This window comes from Cryptomeria japonica, chromosome 11 (genome assembly GCF_030272615.1).
Source record: "Cryptomeria japonica chromosome 11, Sugi_1.0, whole genome shotgun sequence".
NCBI classification, from domain to species: Eukaryota; Viridiplantae; Streptophyta; class Pinopsida; order Cupressales; family Cupressaceae; genus Cryptomeria; species Cryptomeria japonica.
Window position 1 is genome coordinate 16,531,398 of NC_081415.1, and position 19,508 is coordinate 16,550,905.

The window sequence follows — 19,508 nt, forward strand, 5'->3', positions numbered from 1 at the left end:
TAAGTATGAATCTAGAAATGATGATGAAAAGAGACAAATAGAAGAAGCTGTCATCTGCACACTTCTGAAATTCCAATTGGTCCCATTGGAAGTAACTAATTCTCTTCCAAAAGAGTTGTATTTGCATATTGATAATAGGTGGAAGTATGATATGGACTTAGAGAAACAGATGAGAGAAAGAAGTCTGGTACATCTCTTCTTAGACATGTCGGTAGATGAGATCAATGAACATCTGAAAAACTACCACACAAACTTCCTAGTCAAGCAAAGAGCCTTGAAATTGATGAATGGCCTTTATTTGGATGTAGAGAATGAGACCAAAGAAAAGTGGCAGGAAATCTTTCGAATCAAGAATGCTCGTGAGAAAGTTGAAGTTGAAATAGTTGATGTCACCGAGCAAGACCCTGCTGACACTATACAAATTGATGAGGATATCATGAACACCAAGGCACAAGAATAGGAAATGATAGAAGGGAATGCTTATGCAAAACTGGTATCCAGTGAGTCAGTTTTGGAACAAGTTCAGCCCTATCCTTCGGTCAATCAGCCTATTTCAACCGAGGCCCCTCAGGATACTGAACAAGGAAAAGAGGGTCACAAGTCTACAAAAGGAGAAGCTACTTCTCAGATCGCCGGGGAACAGACTTCTCAAGCTCCTTCTAGCACTGAAAATGTTACAACTAAGACCCTGAGCAAGGATTCACCGAAGGCTACATCAAAGGTTCAAGAAATTGACAAAAGTGTTGCCTCTACCGAGCAACCTACCAAAGGTCAACAAGCCTCCCAAGCCATTGTATTAGTTCAATCGGTGAAAACTAAAGAAAAGAAAATGAAAAAGCATAGTTTCAAATTAGATTTGTCAAAACCAATAGTGTTGCCAAATGTAGACATATCCAAATTAAAAGCGCAAGCACTCTTTGAATTTAGTGAACTATACAAAGCCAAAGCAGAACAGGAAAAACAAATGTCTATTCAAAAGAAAAATAGAGTACTTCAGAAGGTGAAAGCACTATTAACATATATGCTACCTGAAGCTACAGTGACTAAAGATGTAGCCATCCATATTCAGCTGGATGAACTCCTAACTAAATAGAGACATCTGGAGTAGACGCATCTGAATACTTGAGCAAGTTAAAGGACAAAGAGCTCACTGCTAAAATGATTGAAGAGGTATAGAAAGCCATTGCTATTGGCAAAGTAAAACTTGTCAAATTTATTGCTGAGTTGTCCCCTCAACTCAAGCATATTCTTTATTTATTTCAGAAACTTTGTACATTCTCTTTATTCATTAAAGATATCAAAAATAAAACAGAAGTGATTGAGAAAGAGATCACCGATCTCTCAAATAAGTTGGCCATTGAGCCAAATTCTATTCAGCATTTCTATACAAAGTTACAAAAGCTCATGGCTCAACAATTGGAACTTAGGAATGAAGAGCACCAAATCAGGATGGCCATTATGACTCTTCAAACTTTATTCATTCCACACTTGTCCTCCATCCAAGAATAGATCAACAAGGCTACCTCCCTATCCACTCAGCCAGAGGGAAGCACATTAGATGGACTAATTTCACTATTACCTGACATTACAGCTTAGAATTCACTCATGGATAGTGTCAAGGATGCCCTCTTTGTCACTCTTACCGATGCAAGGACAAAGTACAAATCCATTTTTGACCAGTTGCCTCTGCCGAATGGTAACTAAGTTTTGATGTTTATCAAAAAGGGGGAGTATAGTATCAAAGTATCAAAAGGGGGAGTGTAGTATACAGGGGGAGTATATTGAGCAGAACAGAGTATCCAAATGCATAGTTAATTTTGACAGGGGGAGCAATGAACTGAGCAGTGACAACCGAGCAGTTAATACAAAATATTGATCACAGTGCATGCATAATCAGAGTTTTGTACAATATATTGATAAGGGGAGTATATCTGAATATACTATTTTATTGACAAATGTATATACTGTAAGTATATAGATTTTTGAGTTATGACTTTGAAAGAAGTTTTGTCAAACATCTCAACTAATGTCAAAAGGGGAGATCGTTACTACTTACTAAGTTGCCATTAGTTTTATGTCCAAAGTCATTCTATATACTCTAGTCGGTTACTACTACTAAAATATTCAGTCGGTAAGCACAAAGCAGTCAGTTATAGAAGAAAGTAGTCACAAAGCCTAGTATACATCGAGTTGTCTACCAAGTATCACTAATGTGTCTACTGAGCAGCAAAAAATGATATACTGAGTTAACACACACCGAGTGAAACGTGTTACCAGATTCATTGAACCTAGACACACATGGGAAACGTGTTACAAGATCGAGGAACAAAGAACCGTTATCACATTGGAAATTGCACTTAAAGATTTTGTATGATCTTGAGGTCATCTATCCAATGAAATATCTTGTATGGTTATTTATTCGAAAAATCATGTTTGTAAGATCGAAGCAATGAACCAGATCACCGACATAAGAGATCTATTTATACAGCATGAATTGGGATCAGATAAAGAGATATATGAAGCAAGACATGTGTGATAGATAAGGAAGCACTAAGTATTGTGACTGTCAGAGAAACAGAGGTCACCGAGACAGATTTCAGAGAACAGTCAAGGAACAGAGTAAACAGAAGGGTTTACCGAGTTAATCTATGGATTACCGAGGTATGCTATGAGCAAGGTAATCTCATTTTGAGCACATAGAATTTGCTATAACATTTCAGATGTAAAGTTGCAGGTATTTGTAAAGATTTTATTGAAATATTTTGAGTTATAAGAGAAACCTTTAACAGGGTAAAAGACTCTAACAAAGTCTATAAATTGTAAAGCCTTTAACCAGGTGCAACATTTAGAATAAGTGTTGTAAAATCCTTTAGCAAGGTAGATCTAACGATCTTGATACTCCTAACAGGGTAAGCTATCAGAAATAGCTAAACATGTAGCTCTATTCGAGCAACCTTTATTATTGCAGTAGTGAAGTTGTGGGTGCCATCCCCACCACAATTTTTCTCTCTAAACAAGAGTTTTTGCGTAACCAAAATATATGTGTTATGGAGTGAATCATGTATGATTTTTATTTATTTGTTTTAGCTTTATGTTATGTTACGGCAGTTTTTGGTTTATGCATAACAGTAAAGTTATTGTTGAAGAAAGGATTTGAAGTACTGATTCACCCCTCCCCTCTCAGTACATTAACTTTCCATATTGGGCCTAACAATTGAAGAATAATAAGAGATCACTGACTAATGGTTGGCTTGTACCTCTCCCTTAGGGTTTGGTATGGTTTCATGTTACTTTCATGTCTTTGCATGAGCTTCATTTTCAGATTTACGTTCATGCTTTAGATCTCTAGTTCATTTGTGATTTGAAGCATTTACATTTACATTTACATGCATTTAGGGTTTTCTCTCTAAAGCATAGGGTAGAACTCTAGATTCTTTATTACTCTCATTTAGGATCTTGCATACACACAAGAATCTTGCACACACATTTTCAGTACATTATCGGCTATTTATGGAGGTGGAAACCACCAAAACAAGGGGTTTGACTAAGGCAAAACCCTATATAGCCACCTAGACACCATTTTTCAAGTTGCAGGTGTAGGTACAAGAATCTGACGAACGAACGATTTTTAGAATTGAAGAAACACACAAGTCTAGACTTAGGGAGAGAGTTAGGTCTCAGATTTCTGAGACCAGGGTGTGGCACCCTAGTCCTTTGCATTTTCCAGTTTTTGTGGGCAATTCATCAAAGTAGACCTTTAGGATTTGATTCCCAGAATCACAAGAAGTTGCAGTATTAGGGACCAAGGCGCCTAACACTCTGGTTCTGCCTAGTTAGCTCCAAATTTCAGTTGCAGGTGCACATTTGGATTTCCTTCCCTGCTTTGTACTCAGTTTCTCAATTTCAATTTAGTCAGATTCTACATTTTCAGTTTATGTTTGCTTCATTGTCCATCTCCTAGCATAGTTGGTTATTGCATCATATTTTACACAACTCCTCTTCATTACAACAAAGGAATAGAAACCCTAAAAATATTGCTTGACGCTCTCTCTCTCTCTCTCTCTCTCTCTCTCTCTCTCTCTCTCTCTCTCTCTCCCTCAAGAATTGGTCAAAGTGAATCATCTCCTTAGGAGCTTTCATATTCCAATGTGTGTATGAGCAGCTCCAAATTTCAGTTGCAGGTGCACATTTGGATTTCCTTCCCTGCTTTGTACTTAGTTTCTCAATTTCAATTTAGTTAGATTCTGCATTTTCAGTTTATGTTTGCTTCATTGTCCATCTCCTAGCATAGTTGGTTATTGCATCATATTTTGCACAACTCCTCTTTATTACAACAAAGGAATAGAAACCCTAAAGATATTCCTTGACCCTCTCTCTCTCTCTCTCTCTCTCTCCCACAAGAATTGGTCAAAGTGAATCATCTCCTTAGGAGCTTTCATATTCCAATGTGTGTATGAGAGTGAAATTAGGTCTTAGCTACTTGATTCCATTTTTATGCATCACATTTTGGTGAACCTGATGTGAATCCAACCTTCTTAGATCTACATTTTCTGATTAGATCTTGTTATTGCATGTTTCATTTCTATCAAAAACATAAAAAACCCCAAAATATTGTTGTATGCATTGTGTGTTCATTTCTTAAACATGTAGATCATGCACTTTTGTGCTTGCATTTAGTGTATCACATAATTAGACATTTAGTTTACTTCCTTTTCTTGCATTGTTTCTCTCATTACATTTTGTAAAAAAAGAAAAAAAAAAGACATTTTTAAATATTTTCATGCCAAAAAAAAATTCTGGGTGTTGCCCCAAACCCCTCTTTACCTACATTGGCCTTTGACTGACTTGTCCTTGCATCATAATAGTTTCCTAGACCTTTCTCTAACACTCCATCACCTTCTTAAGGAAAATATTAAGGACATTTTGAGGCAAAAGGATGATTTCAATAAAAACATTGTTAATACTCTCTTTCCTAAAGATGAATCATTAATTCCCTCTCCCAAAATTGACCCAATCCATGTGGATACCATAGTGCAATAATATTTTTATAACAATTCTCTCAATGATCTCCCTATTTGGTATGAACCATTAGATGATGGTATTGATTAATCTCTTAGTTTGTCCCTCCCCTATGAGAGTACCATGGTCAAAGAAGATGATGCCATGGTAAAAGAGGGTGATATGATTGATGATTCCCTTAATAAAACCTCACCTTCTATTTATTTCAATCATTTTTCGTCTAAAGATGAAGCATTTCCCTCTCCCAAAATTGGCTCTACTCATGAGGATACCCTAGTTTAAGAAGATATTGTTCATGTTTCCTTCAAAGATCTCCCTCCCAAGGATGAAGCTTTGAAAAGTAATGCTAATCCTTCTCATAGAGAGTATCTCCCCCATGTGGATCCTTTGGTGATAGAGGATGATATGATTTGATACATGCAACAAAATTTTACCCATACATGCACCTACAAAGGGAGAACTTGGTAGTCTTTTAGAACATCATTGAATCTAGAACATCATTAAATTTATGATGACTAGAAATTGGAACTCTAATAAAGTTGAATTAGTGATGGAGTGGATAAGTGCAATAACAAGGATTTTGGTATTTTTTGAAGTAAAAATTTGACCCAATCAAAATAACTACTGCAAAATAGAGCAATGATATAGATGCAAGTGATTTTGAGTATGTTAGGTGATTGTAGTGAGTGATTTTGGATGATCTCCTCTAATGATCAAGGGCCAATCTACTTTGTAAATGTCCTAGGCACACAATTTAAACTTTTAGTGTGGGAGTTGACACATAATGACTACTTTGAAATGAATTGACCTACTTGACAATAGCTGAGTTTGACATCTAAAGTACAAATCAAAATCACACTTGTAAATTCTAATTGAACAAAACTACATCTACAATTTTAAATTGAAAATAAGAAACAATATTTGAAGGTATAAAAAAATGTTTTAAAACTTCTATAAACATTAAACAATTTATAAAAACATAAAAAATACTTGTTATTAATTATTATATAATTAAGATAATGAAATAACGATATTTATAAAAAACACAAATCTTTTATATTTACACGAAACTTTTAGACCACAACCTTCCTATTCATTCTAAATGACTTTATTCTAAAATTTCTTGTACAATAAGTATTCTATATTTAAAATTAACTATTTTAAAATATTCTGATGATAACATTCTATTTAACATATTAGTATAATTTCATTATTGGTGATGATTGATTTAATAAAATTTTGATTGGGAAATCTCTTAATTTCTTTCCTTACACAATGTATTCTCACTCCCATTCTTTAAAATATAGTGGACCGGGGAATATAGTATTTTTAAACTTTTGCTTTATTCTTAAATTAAAGTAAAACGGAAAGCACAAGAGCAGTAGTTTGAGGCCATGGAATAATGATGTGTTTACTTGTGAAGCTCACCTCGAAAATAGTATATTTTTCTATCCCATGATGTGTTCACTTGACCATAAGCCACCTAGAAAACAATGAGTTTTTCTAACCCATGACTTAGTGATGTTGTTTTTGGATATGGCTCCTTGAAAGAATCTCTGGATCTTGCTAATCTGATATGCCATACCTTGTATGCTTTAGATATGACTCCTATTGAAAATTTGTGGATCTTTCTATTTTGAGATGTCATACTTGATATGACTTTATTTTCCATGTATGCTCTATGTATGATTTGTGTATGCTCCATGCATGTGGAATTTTATCATGTTGCTATTTATGTTTGATTTTAGCTTATACATGTATGTATCTTCTTGCATGTGTGACCTTTTTATCTTGACATTATAGAGATAAGATAGTTTGGGGGCTATCACATCTCTTATCTTGAATCCATCCAATCTCTTTATTGTTTATGATGAAAAGAATTTGGTTTCTACATACTTTACCATGTGCATGAATGTAAGCTCATATCCTTGCTAAAGTGGGAGCTAAATGTAGCATCATAAATTTTTCTCTTATAATTTCACACTAGAATTAGCACTTATTTTAATGTGTGTGCATCATTATATTTGAATGTGCTTTTTTTAGGTTTTGTTTAGTAACATTGGTCAAATGTAGATATTTATGGACCCGTTGAAGTGTAGTAACAAGACACTAGCAACTAGTGTTGGTATCCCAAATAGAATGTGCCAAAAGTATTCAATCCAAATGTTGACCTAGTGACTCCAATGGACAAAACCTAACTTGTCATCCTAACCTTGAATGGTTATTGTGAAAAGGTTTTATTTGCATATAAATGTAGCTCCCTTCTCCCTTACAAAGTTTAGAGAGAGAACAACTAGATCAATTTAATACAAGAACAAAAGAGAAATTACCAAGCACACTACTATTTCCAATTTTTATTATAGAAAATCTACACTCAAGTATTGTTTCTTATTATTTTTTATTATTAGATTAATTAGCACAACCCATTAGAAAAACAACATTAACTAACAAAGTCAAAAACCAACAACAGACAAATAGCAACATCAAGTGAGATGATGTTGGCAAAAAAGAACAACCCAAAGGCAGTTAGAAACAAACTCCATTGGATAGGCAAGGAAACATATCCAACCGGAGAACTGAAAAGACCCCACTCAAGGGGGGGACAGCCACCCAAACCCCAACAAGGGGGAGTTCGGGGTAGGGGAGAAGACTTCCCCTTCCTACTGTGAGCAACCATAGTCCAGATGATACTATCATTGCGTCCATCAAAGGAGAGATTTATCGAAAGGGATCCCACAGGGTTACAAATAATGGTGTCAACTTGGTGTTGCAATTGAACAGTAGGAGATTGCAGTAGAGCAGTAGTAGATTGTGATGAAACAACAACAGGGGATCATGACTACAAAACAGGAGATGCAAAAGTGGGGACCTCAGGAGATGAGGCCACAAAAGGAGCAACAAGTACTAACACTTGTGCAAATTTGGGAAGCACTACATCATCGCCTTGTAGTAGATATTGGAGTAAATGATTGTCTAAGAAATCATGGGAATAATTTACTTGTAGTTCAAGTTATGCATCATGGTAAAATAATATGTTATAAATTATTAGAAATACAATAAAAAATTTCTTGAAAGCTATCCAAATACGATAGAAATAATTTTCTATATATTTTTTAAAGTACAAATATAATCTAGGCATAGAAAAGTGACACAAATAATTAGTTTCCATTATTTATTAGAATAGACAAAATGTTATGAATGAAAAAAATACTAATTTTGGTGGTCCCAAACTACCAAACATGAGACATATTATTATGTTATCACGAGTGACAAAAAATCGATATCTAAATTTTGTAATTTGATTTGAGATTATTGTAATTTGTGAAATCTAAAACTATGCATCAAACTACATCAATCTCACATTTGTGTTCTTGATCTATAAATATGTAATTTTGATCCAAATAGTGTACTCTTGAACTTCTTGTGACTTTTGGTATTTAGAACTTTGGTAAATGCAACAATATTATACTTGTACACCTACCTAAAAAGGGAAAACTTGGCATTATTTAAGAACACCGTTGGATTTTATCATGCCAAGAAAAAAGTCCAACTTTGTTCCCTCCTTGTCCCTTAGTCAAATCTTGATGATTAATTTAATAATTTTGCTAAAAAATGGAAGAAATATTCCAAACAAGAAATAAAAACAAAAACTTGAGGATTATGATGATTGGTAATCGGAAGTCAAATGAAGTCTAATGAGTGATAGATTGGAGAAGTGTAGTAACTAGGGCTTTAGTATTCGTTGATGAAAACCATTGATCCAATCAAAGTAACTAATGCAAAACATGACAATGATATAGATGTAAATGATTTTGAGTATGTTAGGTGATTGCAGTGAGTCATTTTAGATGATCTCCTATAACGGATGGATGTTGCTAATGACCAACTTGGCTAATGTACCTTTATACCTATCCTAAGCACACAATTTCAACCTTTTAGTGGGAGTTTGAAACAAATTGACCTAAGACAATAATTGGTTTTTGTATCTAAAATATAGATCAAAATCACACTTGTAACTTTTAATTGAACAAAATTGCACCTACAATTTTAATTTGAACAAAAGAAATAATATTTTAAGATATAAAAATGTTTTAAACTTATGTAAACATTAACAATTTAGAGAAACATAAAAACACTTGTTATTAATTATTATATAGTTAAAATGATAAAATAATCATATTTATAAAAAAACACAAATCTTTTATATTTACATATGATTTTTACATCATAATATTTCTATTAATCATAAATGACCTTATTCTAGAATTCCTTCTACAATAAATATTCAACATTTAAAATTATTTTGATTATAATATTGTAATTAACATGTTACTATAATTTCATTATTCGTAATGCTTGATTTAATAAAATTTTGATTGGAAATTTGTCATAATCTCTTTTCCCTGGTTAAAATCATCGAGAGAACAGGTTGGGGCCACGGAGTATTCTTATTCTTTACCTTGGGTAAGGTTTTGGTTGCTTTATTCTTTTAATGTGTTGAATTAAATTAGATCACCGTGTCTGCAATCATATTATTGTTGATGCTTTTCCTTGTTGCTCAGTTTATTCCCTTGTCTCTTGCTTTTCCAAGTGGTCCACAGTATTCTTATTCTTTTCGGGATTTGCAAGTAAAGAATTGCAGGATGGCTTACATGATGTTATAAATGATATGGTTGCAGGCACTTCTATACGCACACCAGAGCCAAGATTTTCAAGTTTTAGTTGAGTTGCATTCAGCCATTCTTTCCTATTCTATTCTATTCTATTTCATTTCCTTTCAGTTTTGCCCGCACTCGATTAGGAGTAGTTATTCTGTTTCCTAGGACCTGCAATTCTCAATTTCAACCCCCAAAAGAAAAGATTTGAAGATGGAATCCGTGCTTGCAGAGGCTGTTGTTAGAAAAGTTTGCGAGATGGTCATCCAACAAGTGGCTAATGGAGTAAGCATAGTGTTGAACTTTGGGGAAGACTTTGAAGGGTTGAAGAACAGAATAGAGGAAGTCAGTTGTGCTTTAAATGAAGCCGATGAAGAGAGCAGTAGACAAAAGGAGTCTGTGAAAAAATGGCTCCACAGAGTTCGGGACATTGCCTGGGAGGCAGAGGACATAATTGAAGAATGTGCTGTGGATTCTATGTATGCCACTAATACTCAGTCCCGCACTTTCAAATGTAATCAATTGATGTATCGCCTTCAAATGGGTAGAAGAATTCGAAAGATCAAAGCTAGACTGAGCTCTGTTGTTGAAGAGGGAAACCAACTCAATATTGTTCGAGCTGCGGTTCCCCACAGAGAAGAAGCAGAATCATCAAGTAGATCCCAAGGGCAGCAGTTTAGGAGATCGAGCATCCTGCCCAGCGACTTGAATCCAGTGGGTATACAGTCCAAGATTGAAAGCATGGTGAATTTGTCGGAGAAACCCCAATTTCCAATCATTGCAGCGGTTGGAATGGGGGGGATAGGCAAAACCTATCTTCTTCAGCATGTTTACAACAGTATAAAAGGAAGGTATGAGATCTCTGCATGGCTTTCAGTTTCTCAATTCTATTCTGTTTCCAAGTTGCAGCGAGATTTAGCCTTTCAATTAGATGAAGATTTATTTAAGAAAATTAAGGAGGGTGGAGTAAGTGAAGAGGCAGCAGCACAGACGATTCATGGGTTTATGCTAGGGAAGAAGTGTCTTATTGTTTTAGATGATGTGTGGAGGGCTACAAGAGAAGGTGACTTGCTAACCAAACTTGGCATACCAACTGGAGATAGTAGCCAATCCAAAATTCTGGTTAGCACAAAAAGCAGAGATGTCTGCACAAATGTCAGAGCTCATATTTATGAGATGGAATATTTGACAGATGAACAGAGTTGGAGGTTGTTTTGTGCTTATGCTTTTCCTGGATGCGAGGGAAATAGTGCGCCATAGCACCTGGAGGAGGTCGCCCGTAACATCGTGAAGGAATGTGGGAAGTTGCCTCTTGCAATCAAAACCACAGCAGCATCTCTGACCAGCACTACACTGCCAAAGGACTGGCAGTCCAAGCTCAGTAAGCTGAAGAAGGTAGCCACTTCCGATGACCCTGTCATGGATGTTCTCAAATTGAGTTACCACTCTCTGCCTGCACATCTAAAGGCTTGTTTTGCTTATCTTTCCTTCTTTCCGGAGGATGAGGAAATAGAGTGTGAGTATCTCATATATCTATGGATAGCAGAAAGATTCATTCCGGCAGGAGAGGACCCGTGGGATTGTTTATATCAGCTTGCCAATCTTTGTCTGGTTGAAGTATGGGAAGATGAGGAGATATAACAAATATTGTAAAATTCATGATTTATGGCTTGATCTGGCCATACTTGTATCCAGAGAAAATAAATGTGCATTCAGTATTGAGGATGCATTGGGTGGTGGTCGCTGGTGTCGCCTATTTTTGGCGAAGAAAGACATTGATGAGCTTGCCATCTCGCAGAGACATCCTGTTTCTCCCACACCTGTCCGCACACTGTCTCTCTCTCGCAATACCGAAACTGGAGAAAACATTCCGGCGATGTTGTTTAGTGGCATGAGAGTTCTGCGGGTTCTTGATTTGAGCAACACAAATGTCTCCACATTGCCTGTTTGTGTTGGAGAGATGAAACTTCTCAAAGTCTTGAATTTGAGGGAGACAGAAGTTAGGGAGGTGCCAAAGTGTGTGAGAAGCCTTAAGAGTCTGTCTTATCTTGATGTCTCTGGTTGCAGGAAATTTGAGCAGAGTCAGGCACCGAAATGGATAAGTGGACTGAGGTGTCTTCAGCATTTGGCAGGCAACTTTAAGCAAATTCCAAAGGAAATATCAAAGCTGGAGTCATTGAGAACACTACGACTAGACGGTTGGTTGTCCCTGTCCATGGAAAAGGACGGTGTGTTAAGGTTAGAGGATGTTGGGAAGATGAACGCGATTGAGGAAATATCGTTTGATGTTTCTGATGAATCGCAGTTGAAGAAGATGGAAGAAGGGATCCTTGCGCCCTTGCTCAACATGCGTCGGCTGTACGTCCGCAATGAGATCAATGGAATGCAATCAGATCCTCCACAGTTTCCGGAGAAAATGAGTGCAATGAGAGATCTGGAACTACTCGATCTACGGAAATTTGCAGTGCCAAATTGGATATGTTGTTTGCCAAATCTCATGTACCTCTATTTAAGAGATTGTCATAGCAGTGATTATCCGGAATTACAAACAATGCCCAATCTAGTGAGTTTGGTGTTGGTGGGGAATGAGAGGTGCAGAGCATTGCCAAAGGCGTTTGGAAAGTCAGGAGGGTTTCCACACCTCCGCTTCTTCACGATAGTTGATTTCTCTGAATTGGAGGAGTTTCCAGAAATTGAGGATGGAGCGATGGCATGCCTTGAGAAGTTGTTGAGAAGTTGCAATTAAAGTATTGTAGAAAGCTGAATAAAGTGGGAGAGGGATTGGAGCGGCTTAAAAGACTCAAGGAGATCAATTTATATAAATCTGGCACGGTTGAATTGAGGAAGACCTTGAGCGGGACATATTGGAAAAAAATCAAAGACATCAATCCCCAAATTACAATTCGTGGCCATTTGCGAAAACGTTTTCTTCTTGTTTGCATGAGTAGGGTTTTCTCCCTATTTGGAGAGACATGTAGAATGTAAATAGGTAATATATCAATTTTTGATCATAGATTTTCAATTAGAGATTTATGTTATATTTTTATCAATTGTTTGGAGAATGTTTACAATTAATTTTATTAAGAATTATTTTAATTAAAAATCGTTAAATATATTTCCATATAATATGATGTTAAGTATGATATATCTATATATAAAACAATACAAACATTTTAAATATATATTTTTAAAAGACATGAATTTTTTGAATCATTTTATTTTTTAAATCATTTTAAGTACATTGTTTATATTTATTTAAAGAATCATTTTTATTTTATCTTTTTCTCAATATCAAGAATATCACAACTTAATCATTACAGTATGAGTTGAATTCTACTTTTATCTTATTTTTAATATGAATTGTATTTTAATTTTTTAAATATATGAGTTATTTAATTTACTTCAAAGTTATACCTATGATGTTATACCTCTCATCATAATAAATAAAATGAACATAAAGATTAAAGAAGATTTAGAGTAGAATGCATAAAAATGACTATGATGAATAATATAATCATACTCTAAATAGTAATAAATATATAAGAAAAATGTTCAAAAACGTTAGAAGAGTGAACCCCATCTAATATAAAAAATGTTCAGATATGTTAGAAGAGTGAACCCCATCTAATATTAATATAAATACATTTTTTTCAAACTAAAACACTTAAAAATGATATTTTTTTTAGTTTTAAAATAATATAAAATAAACAAAATGCACAAATTTTACCATAACCTATTTGTAATTTTATTTAAAAAATATTTATATATAATATTTAATTAATTTAAGATAATAATCTATTTTATTTTTTTAAACTTTAAATTATTCACTTCACTCTTTCCCTCATTAGCTAACTTGAATATCGAGAATTTTTCCTAAACAATTTTTTAAAGTTAAATATATTAAAAATATAAAATTTTAAAATTTTCAATAGGTCCCTTATATATATATATATAAAAATAATGTTTTTAATTAATAGATGAAAATTGATTTTTCCATCAAATCTATATTTGATATAGAGACAAGTAATTGTAGTAAAAAAATTTAAACTTAATTAAAAGTATATAAGAAATTTATCATCAAATTTTGGTCTTTGATCCTCTTTATCAAAAAATATTTTATATTTTCTTTGAAAATATGTCTAGGTGGAGAAATCTATATTGGAAATAATTTTATTAAATTGATAGCTCAGTTATTTCAAATGAAATTATTTTTATTGAAACCTTTTTTATTTATATGTGTTTTTGTTTTAGACATGTTTTGTTCTATTTATATACTTCCTTTACATGCCATGTTGATTTGAGAAAAATGCTTTCATCTTAAAAATGTTTCAACTAAAATTGATTCACCCAAATCTATTATATTGCGATAAAGTGGAACACAACTCCAAACTTTCATCATGTATAGATCAAAATTACAATACTCCTCTCCACCTAATGTAACTTTAGATCTTGTTTGTTATTATAAACTTGATATGTTTGAATCATGGTTTTTTATTTTGTGCAATTGTACTTCTTGAATTAAGCTTTATTTGTAGAGACAGAAAGACCCTTTTCGACGCGCAAAAAGTTTGGAGGACCAAGTTGGGGGCGACTTGGTCCGGACACACGACCCCGACAACTTTTGGGAGATTTTTCAAAATAGCTTCGAATCATCTCAAACTTCTCAGATCCATGTGCACAAATGAATCCCGAATCTGTAGCTCGTTGTTTTCTCATACTTTATCTTCATTTCCAACACTTATACTTAATTCAACTTGTCAACTTACAAAAGAGGGTCAATCACATTCCATTCATAACCAATCTACTTAGTATTTAGTCCTTATATCATTTAGGAATGGATCTAGTAGATTCATCCCCCTCTTTTGAATGTAAAGTCTCCCTCAAGTGAAAATTGAGCTTACTAAATCCTCCCTTCAACGTAGTGGATTTGTTAAGCTCCCAATTTTCCACTTTACATTTGGTGAACCCGAAGTGTCTTATGCTTGCTTCTGATTTTCATTTTCAGATTTGATTCATATGCAATTAATTAATTCATATTTGCAATCATTTAAAAAAAAAAATAGCTTATGCAATTGTGATATCACTTTCATAGCTAGTGTTCACCTTTACATTTTGGTGAACCCAACTCCTTACACCCTTAATTCTGATTTTTGTTTTCATATTTGAGTGTATACAATTTAAAATTCAAATTTCTAATTACAAGCTTAATTTCCTTGCAATTTTCAAAAGTTTAGAGGTTAAATTCACAAAACTGATTTTTAGATTCAAAATTGAGCTTGTGATTTGTCTAAATTGGATTGATTGTTTCAGATCTGATAACTCTTCAATTTTACAATTCAACTTTTTTTTCCATGTTCAATTTTTAAAAAAATTCAAAAAAATTAAGTGGTTAAATCACAAAACCCTAATTTTTTATTTTAAAATTGAACTTGTGGATTGTGTAGATCTTGAATTAATTTTCAGATTTTGACCCTTATTTCAATTTCAAAATTCACTTTCCCTCCTTGCAATATTCAAAATTTCAAATTTGAATATTTGAAATTAAGCAGTTTATGCAACAAACCCTAATTTTTAAAATTAAATTAATCTTGTGCAAATTCAAAATTTCCTTTAAGCATTTAATTGAACTAGTTAAATCTAAAGTCTCTTGTCTTACTTCTAAACATCATAAAATTCGGCCCTTAAGTGTACCCTTTTTTTTCCTTTTTCAATTAATTATCTTCTCGGACATCCTAAGTGTGTCCTATTTCGACCTTCAAGGCTTATTTGTGCATATCTAGACATCTCCAATTCCCATATCCTTCTAGAATTTGCATTAAAATCACAATATCTTGTTTCCCTGAAAATTTGGTAAAAAGTTGGTCGGACCAAGTAGGTACCTACTTGGTCCTGACTTTTTCTCCTCAAATTTTGAGAGCCTATTTTGACTATATTTTACTGCACAATTCTAGAGATTTCTCCTACCATGAATGTTCCCCTTGTTACTCAATCACACTCACCACCTATAAATGTTATTCAAGGGGGCAACTCCTTCAATCACAATTCCTTTATCCCTCCAATGAGTCTTCCATATGTTACCCCAACCTTCTCCATTACCTACTTATAATAGCATCCCACTTCCTTATCCTCAATCTCTTCCTTCATTCAACAATTTTACTCCTCCCTCTCAATCCAACATGTCTAATTTCAATCCTTCTATTGAAGCTACAATCAATAGTCTAGCCCAAATAGTGTCTTCCTTACAACAACAAATAGCTTCTATGAATCAATCCAAGTATAATGTGCCCACATTTGATGTAGCGAGCCCATTATCCAATAACATTGTTAGAGTTGTCCCTTCTAAACATTTAGAAGTCCCTCAATCAGAACTTTATAATGGAAAAGGTGATCCCTTAACTCGTGTTAAAACATTTGAAACTTTGTGTAGTGACTTTTCTCATGATCAAAGGTTGTTAGTAAAATTATTTACTAGAACATTAAGGGATAGAGCTTTGCAATGGTATTGTTCTTTGCCTCCTTATTCTATTACTTCTTTTCAACAATTAGCTAATGCTTTTATTCAACAATTTCACAATAACATTGGTCCTAAAGTTACTTTGACTGATTTGATGCATTGTAAACAGGGAATTAAAGAAAAAGTGACTAGTTTTATTGGTAGATATAAGCATTTGTATTCTCAGATTTCTTTTCATATTCGTGATCAAGATATTAAAAATATTTTTATTGCTAATTTACAAAAATATATTAGGGATAAACTTCTCTTAACTGAGTTTACTAAACTTCCTTTCCACAATTGTGCGCAATACTTTACAATTATCAATTGACTGTGAGTCAATTAGAACAATCAGCCCCTTCCATGGCTTCGAGTGATAAGGGTGATAGTACTCAACAACTATTTGTGAAGTTTAAACCAAACAAAGGATCCATCAAATTCAATGACAACAACAACAATCAATCAATCAATCAATCAACTGGTAGCCACTACAAGCGTGCCTCCTTTATCTAGATACTTTAAAAGAGAGAAAAAAATTACTCCTTTGAATTAATCTTTGCATAGCATTATATCTCAGTTAATACAAAGGAATGTGTTAAAACTTCCCCAAATCAAACCAATTGATCCATCTAAAACAACTTCACCTTACTTTCATGATAAATCCTTTTGTCAATACCATCGTCAGCTTGGTCATGATACTGCAAAATATTTTTCATTGAGAAGTAAGATTCAAGAATTGATTGATAACAATACCATATCTGTGGCAGGTGTGAATGATAAAGGAAACAAATCCGTAGCTCCTCCTAACCAAAACCTTCATATTTTCACTGATCCTTTGCCATCTCATTCCACTAATGTGATTGAGACTGATCATCTTACTTTCTCTCCCAATGATGTTGGCCTTGAATCTAATAATGTGGTGAACTTTGTAGAACAACAAGAACCTTCAATGGATTTGTGCATAACATTTGACCCTAGTGAGACCATTAAAGCACTCGATGGCCCATTATACATAAGTGCGAAAATAAAAGGCATGCCTTCTAGAGGAGTGCTTATTGATCCTGCTTGCATGGTTAATGTGATTATTGTAGATTTTCTTTATACTTTGCAATTGCATCAAGTGATATATGATGATACTGATGTGATAGTTAAAGTTTTTTATGGCTTCTCTTGTCCTGCTATTGGTTCTATAAAACTTCCTATTGATGTTGGCACTAAATGCTTGGATGCTCAATTTGCTATCATTCCTACATCTGATCAATTTCGTGTGAAGTTGAGACAGCCTTGGCTCTCTTCCATGACAGAAATTGCTTCTACTATTCATAAGTGTTTGAAATTTCCTCATAATGGTGAAATCATAGCATATTTCAACTTACAATGAGGCATGGAGATGTTTGTCTTGATTACTTTTGGTCTGGACAATTCCAACCTCTTCAACCTAGAAGTGATTATCTCTTTAGATCATATCAAAATTGGCAAAATGAAATCATTTTGTCACTGAGTAAACCTAAAAAATACAACACTTAGCATTCCTCTTGATGATAATATACCCCTTCTTGAGGATAAGATTATTCTTCCTCCCAAGGAAAGAAATAATCAATTTCCCAAAGAGGCACCTATTCCTTCTTCTAAAGAGAAGAGTATCCTTTCTCCTAAGAAAAGATATATTCTTCTTCCTAAATAAGAATCTATTTCTTTTCCTATGGACGAGTCTATTCTTCCTCCCAAAGGTACAAAAATTCTTCCTCCTAAACATCAATCTATTCCTCCTATGGATAGACCTATCCCTCCTCCTCATGATGGACCCGGTCTCCTTCCTACACCTCCCATTCCTCCTTCATATGGTGTGGTTCCTCCTCCTTCATCTTATAGAGAGAAATGACCAACCTCTCCTATTGTCCAACCTAAATGACCTCAACCATCATCCTTCCCTAAACGAAGAAATGAAGCCTCTACCTAATGGGCCTAACCCTCCTCAACCTTCAGCCAAAACTAGATGAAACTGTTGTGCGAGAGAACACCAATGGAGACGTCGTGCTAGAGATCATGAAGTTGCTTCCCAAACCATTTCTTCTCCTAAAACACTGTTTGCCTTCTCAGGTGAATAACTTAAAGTACACAGATAATGCAGAATAATAATGCCATAGATATCAGATACAATATATCAGATGTTATTCCATTCATAATTCATGTGTTGCAAGTTACATTCTGAAGTATATAAAGATACCGAGGGGGTGCGAGCGCCAACTGTCACACCGCAACTACCACCCCTCGGTTGCCAACTAACCAACACAATTACAACTTAATTAACTAGTTTTATTTCTATGTACAATATTGTCGCCAACATCATCCCCCCCAAAAGAAAAGAAGTCATCTCCAAACGACTTAATACAAAATAGAAATGACATTAAATAGAACTGTTGACGCCAGTCGAGCCCGGAACTTATACACCTGTTGCATCCTCGCTTAAAAACCCTTTTTTGCTACCATCCTATGCTCAAGTGTAGATTTCACCATTAGTGCTTCCTTTGATATCACAATCCTCCTGTGCCTAAACCAAACTTGTCTACAAAACATGCTTTTTAGTCTCAGCCTCCACCAACTGCTACTCAAATGATACTGTCTCCCTAGCCAATTTGTCCTCGATAGCCATCAACGTTGCCCTCTCGACATCCAACTCCTGGGTACGCTGAGCTAAGTCTCATGCTAGTACTGCCTCCAACCTGGTGGTCAGCTCCTCCTGAGCCCTCTCTGCATCCACCAAGGCAACCTCACGTCCAGCCGAGACATACTCCAAGTTCCTCAAAGCATACCATTCCTGCCTGGAGGTGGCCACAATCCGCTGGCACAAAGGCTAGGAGACACCTCAAATCTTCCATCACACTCCCCAAAGGCTAACAACTGAATAACTCCCTAGTGTCATACAACTACATGGACCTGCAATGCCTTCCCTCAAACTCTCTTTGTTCGCAACCTCCAAATCTGTCTCCCTCTATGGCTTATGGCTTCCCCACCAATGCTTAGTTGTAGGCTTCTTTCTCACAGTACGGAAAACCACAACACTTACCGTGACATCTCTAATGCCCTCCATCCAACTCCAACAAGTGTACTGTAGCTCAAAAATAAATTGGGGTCGAGGGGCAACGCCCCTCGTGGGGTCTGGGGGCACATCATTTCTGTGATATTTTATGATGTCAAAACCCTTCTTCTACACTCCAATATTTTCAGTGTCCAGACTCCAGATGTCATCGAATAATTTTTCAATCTGGTCGTCGTCGTTTTTTTTTTTTGTTTTCCACTGTAATGTCCCTGATGGCACCCCGACCATACAACCTCCCCGT

At 34.9% G+C, this 19,508-nt stretch overlaps 2 protein-coding genes across 2 annotated transcripts; both read left to right on the forward strand.

Moving 5' to 3' along the window:
* Positions 1-9,887: 9,887 nt before the first annotated feature.
* Positions 9,888-10,934, forward strand: LOC131855808 (putative disease resistance protein At1g50180). The gene has a single exon (XM_059214324.1). The coding sequence runs from the start codon at positions 9,888-9,890 to the stop codon at positions 10,932-10,934; it is 1,047 nt and encodes a 348-aa protein (XP_059070307.1).
* A 367-nt stretch (positions 10,935-11,301) lies between these two features.
* Positions 11,302-12,420, forward strand: LOC131049540 (disease resistance protein RPV1-like). The gene has a single exon (XM_057983614.2). It carries the CDS (start codon positions 11,302-11,304, stop codon positions 12,418-12,420), a length of 1,119 nt encoding a protein of 372 aa, XP_057839597.2.
* Positions 12,421-19,508: the final 7,088 nt, after the last annotated feature.